The 13,430-nt window shown below is 41.2% G+C and overlaps 1 protein-coding gene across 1 annotated transcript in view; it reads right to left on the bottom strand.

The window, feature by feature from the left end:
* DNAH11 (dynein axonemal heavy chain 11) overlaps positions 1 to 13,430 on the bottom strand; it is a 316,314-nt gene that overhangs the window by 99,659 nt on the left and 203,225 nt on the right. The window contains 2 exon segments of the mRNA XM_032643357.1: positions 4,458 to 4,604; positions 7,708 to 7,941. Of these exon segments, the coding sequence (XP_032499248.1) occupies positions 4,458 to 4,604; positions 7,708 to 7,941 (381 nt within the window).

Here is a 13,430-nt window from a genome sequence, read left to right as displayed (position 1 = left end):
CAGCTGCAACAACCCAGGTCTATCTTTGGCAATGGGACCGTGATGTTTGCTGTCCGCTCTACTGTTGAGGGTCCAGGGACACTATTCACATGCCAAAGAGGGTCTTGCATTAGCTCCCTGGCATGAACACATATAATATGGATATAGGGAAGCCATGTTGGTAAACTCGAACCAAGCCAAAATGAGAACCTTTGGGGTTTCTATCCTCCTCCCTTTAGAACACTGATAGAACTCGAATGTCCAGGAAGAATAAAATCTTTGTCCTCAGCAGAAGTGTGACTTTCAAAGCTGTGGTGCTGGGCACCAGGATCCAGTCAGCATATGGGATGGTTGCTGATGTGATGGGGATTGTGAATGATCAAGTGTGAACAAAAGTGCATTTGTTCAGATGTGTTTGGATTGAACAGGTTTAAAACTGTACCCATAAACGTAAACACTGCTCACAACAAATTGTGTTGTCTACCACAGCTTTATTAGCAGAAATTACCCTTCTCCTGATTAACCGTTATTCTGCTATGTACTGCACCTTTTATGAACATAATTGGTCCATGGTAGATACGTGACCTCCGGCCAATACTTACGGGCTACGGTTAACACCTGTAAGGAAACTGCGTGCTTACAGAGAACTGCTCTAAAACCACAATCCTCAAAGCTGCCAGGAATGGACCATGAAAACTCTAAGGATACTATTATACATTTTCAATGCGCTGGAGAATACTGCTACGGATGAAACAGAGACTGTATTGGAGTGAGTTATTACATCAGGCTTATTTATTTTCCTTAAGGATATATTAAATCTACACATGCTGTTTGTGCCCATTTGTAATAACATCATTTTAAACTGGACTCAGGATCATGGTTTTTTAATACCTAGAGAGTATTTCTTCTAAATGCTATTTCTATGAGACTGGGGGTCATAGACTCTTCTCCCTCTAACTCCTTTACTGTTAATGGAGTATTATTCCTTTGGGTAATTTTGATAAGCAGAGCAATTTAGAACATTTAATAACTAAAATCCCACAAATGCAAATGAAAAAAATACTCTAGGGGCTTCCCTGGTGGCGCAGCGGTTGAGAGTCTGCCTGCCGATGCAGGGGACGCGGGTTCGTGCCCCGGTCCGGGAAGATCCCACATGCCGCGGAGCGGCTGGGCCCGTGAGCCATGGCCGCTGAGCCTGCGTGTCCGGAGCCTGTGCTCCGGGAGAGGCCACAGCAGTGAGCGGCCTGCGTACCGAAAAAAAAAAAAACAAAAACTCTAGGTTGGTCAACTTATTTCTTATTCCCAATCCCTCTCACCCTAAGTGCAACTACACTGGAGTTGTGAAAATGCTTTGTATCTCAGGGACTTGGGAAGCCTCACTGTGCAATTTCCTCTGCCCTCTCCCACCCCAAACAAGGTTCCTGTGGACTGGTTAGTGAGGCCCAACCTGGAGAAGGTGGAAGAGCTACACAGATGGCTTAGAGTATGTGCTTTCCCTCTACCATCGTCCGTTAAAGCAGATTTGGAGACTGTCCCATTCTTGGGTACACCAGAATTTTTCTGCCCTCTGCTAGTCAAAAGCTCCTTGCAGATGGTTCATGAAATTTAGTGGCGGTCACAAGAGGATAAAGTCACAATAACTGCTTGTTTTGGGCTGAACTGTGTCCATTCAAAATTCTCAGGTTGAAGCCTTAACCCCAGGACCTCTGAATGTGATCGTATTTACAGAGAGGGCCTTTAAAGAGATGATTAAATTAAAACAAGCCTGTTAGGGTGGGGCTTAATCTAATCTGACTAATGTCCTTATAAGAGGAGGAAATCTGGTTACACACAAGAGTTGGCAGGGGTGTGTGCACAGAGGGAAGGGCATATGAGGATACAGAGAGAAGGTGGCTGTCTGCAAGCCCAGAGAGAGAGAGAGGCCTCTGGAGAAACCAAATCTGCCAACACCCTGACCTTGGACTTCCGGACTTCCAGACTCCAGAGCGCTGAGAAAATAAATTTCTGTTGTTTAACCCTCCCAGTCCCTGATATTTTGTTATGGCAGCCTTAGCTAACAAGTACATGGCTCTCACCTGTCTTTAAGAAATTCCTGATGGTCCTAAAATTCAGCCCCACCCATCTTTAGAAAAGAAACATTAAAAAACTGAAGATCATTCAAAATCAGGGCGGATGTCCACCTTTTGAAAAGATTATATGAGCTCTGCAATTTGGAAGGCACTTTCACTCATAAGGATTACTATTCAACAAAGAAAGCAGTTTGAAAGGATCAGAGGATCCTTAGAATTTGGAGCTGATAAGTGAAACAAAGATGGAAGATCTAATTTTCACAAGCTTAATGGTGCTTCTGTTACCTGAGGTCACTGCTGGCAATGTCCATGATTTGAACAGCCCTCGATGATTTTATAAACTTGAAGCAACAATTTCAACCAGCTTCTCTACATGGGTTGTCAAGATGCACAGCAAGACAGCCTCTAAACCCCAATATTTGTTTAGCCATATTAAATGTGGCAACATACTTTTGTTATTTTTAAATTACTTCTTAAGTATTAAATCTTGAGGCCCCAATTTTATAGACTCACAGAGACCATATACACCCTTTTTTAATAACCACATAGAATCTAGCACGGTGATGAACATATGACCAATGTGAGCCCATAGCACATACTTGGTCTTGATTAATTCCTTGACTCTACATAGTTTAATTACAAATAGATTCTCCTTCCATGACCACCAACTTAAAAGAGTTCTTTCCACCATAACATCACTTGACTTTCATCATAGACTTATTGCTAACCCAAAATACCTTGTCTATCAACATGTCACTTGTCTCCTGTCTTTCCCATTACAATGTAAGCTACGTGCAGGCACCTTGCATATCATATATATATATATCCTCAAGAACCTAGAAAAGTGCCAGGCAAAAAAATAGGTGCTCAGACAATATTTGTTATTTATAACTAAATTAAGCCTCATGGATAAAATGAAAATAATTTTAAGTATTATTTTTATTTCTTGGTACGGATTAGATATACAAAATACTATGTGTCCTTTCCATGTTTGGAGAACTTCACGAAACAACCCGTCAGATGAGTTCTAATTTGCTAAAACATTTTTCCCCATTTGTGAGGATAATTTTGCCTTAGAAAGTCACATGCAAAAATGTGAAATGTCCTCCAGAGTACTTGTCATGTTTTAAGATCTGTAGAGATGGGTTATGATATAGTAATTATCGGAGTATCACAAATTTGTGTAATGCCTGAAAAACATCCCCTGGGTGGAATTAGTTTATGATAATCACACCATGTGTGAGACCTAATTACTTTAGATAAAAATACACGTTTAAGGATCTCTTCCATTTACCTGAAACTCAATGGAAATATTTATTACCAGAATTAGGAATCATATGCCTCTCGGCCATGCCAAACATGCCTTATCTTTAACTTCAAAAATAAGTTAAAAAAAAAATCATTAATTTAGCATTTTGACTTTCACTATGCTTTTAAAGTCTTTAGCTGTGCAAGTTAAAGGCAAACATGCTCAATACACATTACAACAAAAGGAAAACAACTCAACTGCCTATTAATGAACGGCAACATCACTGGTAAAACAGATATTTTCTCATGTCGTTAATGCAGAATAATAGCATAATGGCTACTGATTCCCAGGCTATGCGACTCATAATTTACATTTTTTAATTAACTAAGCCCTGATTATAATCTTTTGTCTAAAATAAGATAACTGACCTTGCACATATACAGTCATTCAATTTTTAAACAAATATTTAGTAAGCATTCTGTTTGCTATAGTTCTTTTGGGAAGTGAGATACACAAAAATAAAATACCTTCTACTTGTAGCTGAAGTTTTGGTAAGAGAAGATGACAATATAACATATTTATTCCAGAATTACTGGAAACCCAAGTACAAAGAAAGCAGAAGCTATATAATCTGAAAAGTAATTGTTTCCAACAATAAAACATCACACAGAATGCCAGGGCCTCCACTGACTGAAAAAGAACAAATTTAGCTTAGGATATAATAATAAACTCAAGTTGTGTTATTAAAATGCAAAATTCGAAAACCATCTTGCAAAGTGATGGAATGGGCTTTGTTAACAATTGAGTTGTTCAATTTGCCTAAAAACTGAAAAGCTTTAGAAACCTCCGGAGGTGACTTCCTGACCTTTACTGTATTACAAATAGGCCTGATGTTCAAGATCCACATCCATTATATGCTTGAATGAGCTCAGTATTTATTGTTCTTTCATATCATTAAAAGAGCTAAAAGGTTGGGAAAATGCATAATGTAAAGAAAGGTCAAGTGGTAATCATGGTGTGAAATGCTGTTACATGTTAACTATAATAATTCTTTAGATTTTACGCTCCCTGGAGAGGAAGTTGTTCAAAACTGTTCACCTACAAAGGTTTATTTTGTGCTAAATATAGCTCTGTACGCTAAATGGTGGAATTAGCCTGACCTTTCTCTCTTCGGTATCCGCGATGGCCTTTTCCCGGCTCACTTTCTCCGTCTGAAGCCCGATCTTTGTGATCAGAGCTTCAGCATGGTGATTTCTCAGTTGTAACTCAGCTTCTTGAGAGGCAAGTCTGGCTTTCAGATCCCCTACCTAAAGGAAAAGTCATGACTTTGAAGAAACCTGTGTCAATAACAACAAACATCAGATATAGCTTATTTTTTTAAGTGAATTCAGGGGGCCTAGCAATTTCTATCTTGGTTCTTCTTCTACCCTGATTTGACTTTAATTCCATGTGAAAAAATGCAGGCCCTGTGTTTAAAAAAAAATGCATTTCTTTTTAAACACAGGAATCAACAGAATAATGTTTTCGAATGGTTTTGTGGAAAAAGTCATTAACTTAATGTCAGCACCAACCAGACATTTATCTTCTCGGCTCAGGGAAGCACCACCAGCTGTCCCCACCTGAGCACATGTCACCCGAGCATGTGTCATTCATGCCCCCTGTGGGGTATAAATATTACTGTTTGTGTTTGTGTGTGTTTTTTAATCACAAAAAAACAATCACAACCATTTATTTTGACTCCATTGCTAAAAACACTTCAGGAATTTCATCTTGTGGAACCACACTCCACTGCTATATCCAAGGATGCCTGTAACCTCCCCGGCCAACATGGGTTATTTACACTCTACCCTAAAAGGCACAGTTGGTACTGTGACTGCTACCTGTACTAGGAGAGTTTAAGCTAAGACTGATTTTTTTAGCCTCTTTATGAACTCAGGGTCACACTGCACAGTGATGTTTCCTTCTCTCTTCCTTTTAGCCGTGTGAAACTAGTCACATGTTAGGCCATAATCAAAATCATCATCCAAGAGATTAGGAGGAAACTTATTTCAAGTCCTGATTTCAGTCGCTAAGGAAGCTGTTAAGTCTGAAATATCGAAAGCAACTCAAGCCCTGGATGTGAGCCTTATGGATGAAGAGAATTCACTTGGGCTCTCTATTATGACCTACGCTAAATCTGCAGAGGGGCTACCTGGCTAAAGAAGGGGTTTAGGGCTTTGCTGAGATGCATGAAGAGCGCTACGGTTTGGACATATTTCAGATGGCATGGATATCCAGCTCTGCGGGACTGCTGCAAGGGCACACGCTCCAAGATGAAGACATCTTGCTCTGCACACCACCTGATCTTACACCGTCAGCCTTTCTGGTTGTCCACATAGGAGACTATGCTTCCTCTTCAAAATAAATCGATTTTAAAAACTCTTAAGGTGCTATTAGATATTCCAACCACATGCACAAACACCTAATGGCAAGAACTCATCAGTAGTCCTTCCATCAAGACCTTGTGTATCTTCTCAGACTTTCTGCCTATTGTTTATAGCTGAGGGGGAATAAGGAAACCCCAGACAGCTGTGAACATGGCAGGCACCCCTTTTCTTTCTTCCTCTCCCCAACCCCCAGCTCAACAACACACAACTGAGATGACTGTCAGGAAACCACAGACTTTCTCTTCTTCTTCTCTGTGAGTGAGATGCTGCCACCACTGAGATGAACGAGGATGCTACTCCCCGTGCTTTAGTCTCTGTCATTTGGGGAGAAAACTCTCGCAGTGTGGCAGAGGCCCCACTGGTATTGAGTTCACTTTAGCCAACACTGTCACTTCCTGGGACAAGGTCAACAGGCTCATTTTGGGTCATCCTTCAGAGGGACATAAATGCTCTGGGATACAGATCTCTTCCACTTTTAGCTTAACAGGACTCCTAGCAAGAAGTCTTTACTAGGGAAAAGGGTTTTGATTCAAGTGAGACAGAACTGGAGGGACAGGGAGAGGGAAGACAAATGAAAGAGAAAGAAGGCAAAAAGAGTAAGATAAAACATTTATAAAAAGAGAGAGCAAAGAAAGACATTCTTTGAAAGTGAAGGAAAAGATGCACATATAGGAATATATTCTTTGGGGGTTTTCCAGCAACTATTCTTTGCAACACTCAGTCTTGGAAACCTCCTCACTCCAGTTTCTCTTTCCCAATCGTGGTCCATCTACTCACTGCTCAGCACAGATCACAGTGTTTCACCGAAGAGCCATTCCTGGTGTATGAAATGAAGGGGGAAAGAGGCAAGTGATGCTTTGGCCTTCAGACATACTTGAAGGACATGGCCAGAGAGTCCTGCAGGGTGAAAGTCACCAACATACACTCCCCCAACCAGGTTCTGTCTCATTTCCATCCTAGGCATGGATGGGCCACCAGTACTCTTGGGGGGAAAACTGGCCCAATTTCTTGAAAAGCATATGGGTGTACAACCTGATGACAAATACTCTGAAAAGGCCCTGGGAGTTTCTGGCCTTGAGGTGACCACCAGTGAGGATTGTTTTTTTCCTCTAGCTCTAGAGCCTGGCTGGCCCATCTCCAAAGTCTTTTGTCTTCTCTCATTCTAATTTCTTTTACCAGTCACAGAGAAGCAGCTTGGAACTATGGGCTTTACATAGATCTGGGCTCCAACTCAAAACTCATGGGCTCTGTGGCCTTCAACTCTTGAAGCCTCATGTGTAAAATTTCAGTAGGAACACCTACTTCATATACTTGTTTGATTTTTAACCATAAAATCTGATAATATGTGTGCAGACCCACACATGATTAACATCCTATGCAAATTCCCTCCTGATTGACTCCAGGAGGTTAGAGGTGCCGTCCTTCAAGGTAGTGGAGGCGTTATGGTTGAGGATGAAAGCAACACTGGATATTTTCACCTAAGAGAGATAGTGGCTAAAGGGAACAGATCAGACACCAAGGCCAGAGAAGACTGCTATACTTAGGGACCCCAATCCCAACACCCTTTATCACAGCGTCGGCCAGGAAACGCTGCTTTCACTGGGGGTTGAGAATCTGAGACCAAGAGGGATCTGATTTCCATTGTCCTGTGACAAAGTTCCTGATGATAAGCCCAGAGCATCAAAGCAGTGGAAGAGGAGAGGGGAACCAGCTGTGCCTGTTCTGTTCAACATCTCGACACTGCCCGGCACGGAGACAGGCCAACAACAGAAGGGTTCTCTCCAAACCAGCTGTGATAGTGTAACTGGCTGATCCCTTTTCAGCCTTAGGAAAGCAGGAGCTGTGTGTTCTCTGTATCATTAAACTGTAAATTTTAGCACGATGCATCTTATACAAGTAGGTTAAACTGCTGCTTCAAAAGCAAAGGTATTTTTTAATTTTAGGAGCGTTGATTTCACTCAGTAGTAACATACCCGGGTCATACCTGAGAGGCTGTGGTTTGTAGCTTCCGGATGCCATTCACCAAGTGCTCTTTCTTCTGGGATATCTCGTTTTGTTTCTTCTTCAACAGGTTCTTAAACAGTGATATTTGTTCCAGAAAACTCTTTGGGGTGGTATAGTTGTGTCTTCTCTCATTCTGGTAATACCTGGTACTCATTTCCTTTACGCTAGTGTGAACGTGTGCCATGAAGAGGCTAACAGAATCTTTATCCAGGGGCTGAAACATACACATGGCAATTCACATGAAATTCTCTCAAATGAAAACAAAAATGCAAATTTATAAAAGAAGAAAAATCAGCGAAATTATGCAGTATTTATTTTCTAAAAGCCAGAACAGCTTAGTTTCTAGGAACACGTAGTCTTTCAGAGATGTCCACGGGATTGGAGAGATGACAAGAAACCTTCCAGCTTAGTAACCTCCTCTTGCCAAGTAGGCCAAAGGATTTATATGTGCTCCACATACCAAAACCAAAAGCCAAGATGCAACACAAGCACTGCTTTTCACGACTTGATTTTTATCAAGCGTGTGCAAGAGAAAATGGAGAAATTGAGACACAGTACTCAGAGAAGTATTTTTGGTGTTGCTTTCAAGCTAAACGTCAGCCAAAGAAAACTAACAGTCACTGAAAAAAAAAAAAGGTTAAACTGAGAAATACACAGTTTTATAAGAACCCATGTGGAAACAAACTGGAGGATAAGGTATAAAAGTCACTGCTCCTGGGAGAAAAATAGTATGATTATATGTATTCTCATTTGAAACAAACAAAAAATTGAGCAACTCTACTTTGAAGACTTACTGGAGAACCCCCCACTAGACATTCTTTCCATTTTGTCCTCTCTGAGTTCTGAAGTAGTTCCCTTTTTAATTTGTGGAGTCACATCTCCCGCATTTTAATGATTATTTATTGCATTCTGTAGGAGATGAACCAGGTTCAATTAATCAACGGGAGCCTAAAAATCAATTAATATGAATTAAATGAGCTACACCAACTCTTAGGAAAGTCACACATAATTTACCAAAGTGTTGTCAATAAAGCTCAGACAGCTTTGGGGAAATTGCACACAAGTGGCTGGTGATGCAGTTAAACGTTTCAGACCTGCGCCATTAATATCACAACCCGGGGTGCGAGGAGAGACAGGCCGATTCTTGTCAGAGAAGAATGGCTCCAAAGCAATTTCTAAACACTTGGCTCTCCAACCTCATGGAAAACGCCTGACTGGGTTTAAAATATGTACATACCAGACTGTTCTGCATATTAAAAATCTATGGCGCTAGTAACGAAAATGTTTTTAAAGCAAAAGTTAAATACCGAATGATACAAATCCTGAATATTCTTTGTTTCTACTAGATCTGAGACGTATGTACATTACCAAATAGTGAATTCAGAATATAAATTTATAAGGAAGTTAAGCAACACCATATAAATATCCCCTTAGGGATTTTATTTTTTAGAGAACTTGACTACAATATAAACATGGGCAGAAATTCACGCCTGTCCTGTGTTGTTTTAATGAGACTAAAAGCCAGCATGTATATCTCTAAAATATAAATATGTCCCCAGCCAAGTGCAACCTCCTTGCAGAAAAGAAAAACAAAACAAAACCTGGCCTCTGCCCAACCATGATCCTATGAGGAGGCTCCTCGGCTGCCCTGAAAAGCTTTCTTTAACAACAGTTTCATTTGTAAATCCCCGATGGAAGAAGTGGTTTCCGGTAGAGCTAGAAGTGGCCCGAGACAACTTGTCTCAATGGGGCAAAATAACTATTGTTATCGGACTTAACAAAATGGCACAGCATGGGAGACTTGCAGAGCCAGGGAGCAGCTGGTTGTAATTCACACTGTTTTTCAGAAAACTCTAATCGTTCCAGAACAGACCTCTTTGATGACTGGTCTTCCCTGCATTCTCAATTTGTCACTTTCTCTTATGATAAGGTCAGTAGTGACAGCACTTCCTGACATTAACAGCTGTGGCTTTTAAAAGGGTCATTGTAGAACTACTAATTGCAGTAATTTCATTAGCATAAATTATTTATTCTGCCATTCATTTATCTCCAGTTTTCTTTTGGGGGGGTGGCAGTGTGGGGTGGGGGGTGACCCGGGAGGAGATGGCTGCCTGTGCTGGTGCGGCTACAGTAATGGGGACGCAACGCTGTATTTTCACTTTTAGAGCTGGGAGTGGAGAACCTCATTCCTGCTACATTTGGCCCCTTAATGAAAACCGGTTGATCCCATTTGTAGTCAATTTACAGCCAATCATGGTGAAAGCAAAAATAAAAATAAGCCAAGTGCCAGTATCCAATGGTTATAAATCCAAGGTTTCCCCACTAAGATGCTTTGGAAAACACTGCTGAAGCCAATGCATAATCGGATGCAAAGAAGAAACTGTTTTTTCCTCACATTAAGAAAAAGTGTTTAATTTCTACTCTCTGTGATGGCTCACTGTAAGCACAGAAACACAAACAAATCTCTTCTACTTGGTGACCTGGCTCTCCAGCAGGGGCAATCGCTGCCACTCTGGCCACCTGACTCTTCAAGCACGTGCCCAGCATGTCCCCGTGGTTGAAAATGACAGCAAAATCTGAATGAAAACCAACGCCTGGAGGCCAGAATGAAATCAAACACTTGAAGTGTTACATAGGATTTTACACCTTCCCAAGACCAGCAAAGACGGCTATATATCTGTACTTTTGAATTCAGTCTTTCAAGGGTATTGTATTCAAGGAAGGGAAAGGAGGCAGATAAAAAAGAAAAAGAAAATCGTTTCCCTTTCAAGTTTTTTTTCTTTTTTAATATATTTATTTATTTATGGCTGCGTGGGGTCTTCATTGCTGCTCGTGGGCATTCTCTACTTGCGGCGAGCGGGGCTACTCTTCGTTGTGGTGCGCGGGCCTCTTATTGCGGTGGCTTCTCTTGTTGCGGAGCACGGGCTCCAGGCACGTAGGCTTCAGTAGTTGTGGCACGTGGGCTCAGTAGTTGGGGCTCGCAGGCTCAGCAGCTGTGGCGCATGGGCCCAGCTGCTCCACGGCATGCGGGATCTTCCCAGACCAGGGCTGGAACCCACGTCCCCTGCACTGGAAGGCAGGCTCTCAACCACTGCACCACCAGTGAAGCCCTCCCTTTCAAGTTTAACTTGGGATAATTTTGTAACGTATAATGTCATACACCTACTGTCCATCTTGGTAGTTTATCTCAGAAATTATTTCTATGCTAATTTTTCACAGCTTTACTGAAGTATAATATACAAAACTGTACATATTTAATACCTACGTTAATTTTCAATAATTCCAAATCTATTTTTTAATTTCATTTTTTCTGTTTTTGTTTTTTTTTTTTACAGTAGGTCCTTGTTATCTATTTTAAATATAGCAGTGTGTACATGACAATCCCAGACTCCCAATATATCCTATTTGTACTTTTTAGCTCCTTTTGGGTCTGGTCAAAGTAGAGAATCTCTTAGATACTGTGGTTCTAAGTCTGATTTATTAAATAACAAAAATTTAATAACGCACAAAATGGCAGTATTATATTTGAGCTACTCTCCTAAACTACTCAAAGTGCTAATAGGTTCCCAGGAAAAAATTGTGGAGGCAGCCAGGGATGCGGGGTTTGAATCCTAGGACCTGGGTTAGATTTCCAGTTCTGTCAAATTGGGCAAGTTACTGCATTCCCTATACTTCCTACTGCCCACAAAATCAACAGTTAGACTTTCCTCACTCCTTTTTACTCTATTTCTTGTCTTCCTTTCCTTTTATTCCTCCTTCGGAAGAGGCAAACATTTGTGCAACAGTCCAGAGCAGGATTTAAGAATATGAGCTCTGGCATGAAAGTGCCGAATGGGCCCCTCACCTGCTTAAGGATCTTGCGCTTATGGCTGCCAGCCTCTCACCTGTACAACAGGGAAACCAGTGGTCCCTGCTTAGAAGGTTGGTGATGAGAGGTGGGAAATAATGCAAATGCAGGGCAGGTGTTACCCTGCTCTTGGTGATGGTAATAGTACCAACAGTAGTCCCAGGAAGATTACCACCAGACAGAGCAGCCACAAGTGTTAAATGCAGAGTTTTCTAAATTACATGCTGGTTTTTTGTTTTTGTTCGCTACTTTGGTGACGGCATTTTATTGTTAGTTTGTTCGTGTTTTTTATTTTTCTCTTTAAACTTTAGAGACCAAGCCTGGGTTAAAGGCAAGTTTAAGTCCAGCATAAGCTAGCCATCTTCCAGATGAGTTTCCAATCCTCGAAAGAGGTAGCCTTCAATGGCTTACTGACAGAACATTAAAACAAAGATGCTAGTTGAGGACTAGGGGCATGGGGAGGAAAGATGGAGCCCAGCTTCCCCTCTCAGAGAAGCAGACAAGGCAGGAGATGGATCTGGGGAGGCCAGCACTGTAGGAAAGCCACAAAGCTATAACTAGGATGTAGCGATGCCTGCATTTGATTTAGCTAAACTTTCAACTTCACAGCACGTCCAAGTTCCTGCGCAGCTATAAAAACTGGACCCTACTTTCCAGGTAGGGGGGATTCCTAAAGTTTTCATAACTGCAAAAACCCTGGAAAGCAGCATTCTACTGCTTTTTGCAATTCTATCCTAAATTTAGGTAACTTGCACAGAGCAAGAAATGTACGGCGAACAGTATGTTATTGTGTGTATGTGCAAAGGGGAAAGAGGGCTGAAGAATGGGGAATATATGAACCACCACCTGGGCCTTTTCCCATCTGTTTGAATATAGGTTTGAGCCAGTATGAGATTTAGGCAGATTCAATAGAAATTTGGTTGCACTTGTTTTTGTCTTAATCTTTTAAAATGATTTCAGTAGTCCTCAGAAAGAAGATATTTTTCACAGATTCACAGAATTTCTATTGTACAAGGTTATCTTTCCACTTTTGAAATTCATACTGAATAACCCTCACTTATGTTTCAAAGCAAGAACTGCGCTTAAAATCATTAACAGAAATGCTGCTGCTAACGTACCTATCACTAACAAAGTGCTGTTTACTATGCTTCATGCTTGGCCTAAGGTTTTAAAAGGAAGCTAGAGACCAGTCACGAAATCAGTCTTTGAAATACAGCAGCAGTACAATAACTTCCCTCCTTGAGTGGACATTTTCCCATGATTGGTTTGGAAAACGGTAGGAGAATGTGCCATTCTTATGTTGCCAAACCTTCAACAAGTTCTGGATGGAAGAGGTGGCAGCATGTGAAATAAAGTCATTTTATTGATAAAGCCGATGATATTGCGCCTGTGTGACGATCTTGAAGTATCACGGCAAAAGGACAGAGAATTTTTACTTGCCAGTTGGACAACATGACTGAAAAGGATGGGCATGGGCTTCTCCATCTTGCTCAGACCTTTTTTTTCTACTCCTTCCGAAGCAAATCTCACTCCTCAGAGAACTCGTCTTTTCACTTCCATTCAAAAATTTCTCTTTTCATCAAGCCCTGCTTTCAAGTAGGTCGATTATTCATTTTGACTTGAAAAATCAAAAATATTACTTATCTTTTTTTCACAATAGGACTTATTCATTTTTTTAAAAATTTAATTTGTTTTTGGCTGCATTGGGTCTTCATTGCTGCGCGCAGGCTTTCTCTAGTTGCGGGGAGCAGGGGCTACTCTTCATTCTGGTGCGCGGGCCTCTCATTGCGGTGGCTTCTCTTGTTGCGGAGCATGGGCTCTAGGCGCGCAGGCTTCAGTAGTTGTGGCTCGCAGGC

This window comes from Phocoena sinus, chromosome 9 (genome assembly GCF_008692025.1).
Source record: "Phocoena sinus isolate mPhoSin1 chromosome 9, mPhoSin1.pri, whole genome shotgun sequence".
Lineage (NCBI taxonomy): Eukaryota > Metazoa > Chordata > Mammalia > Artiodactyla > Phocoenidae > Phocoena > Phocoena sinus.
This window is presented reverse-complemented; position numbering and strand designations above follow the sequence as displayed.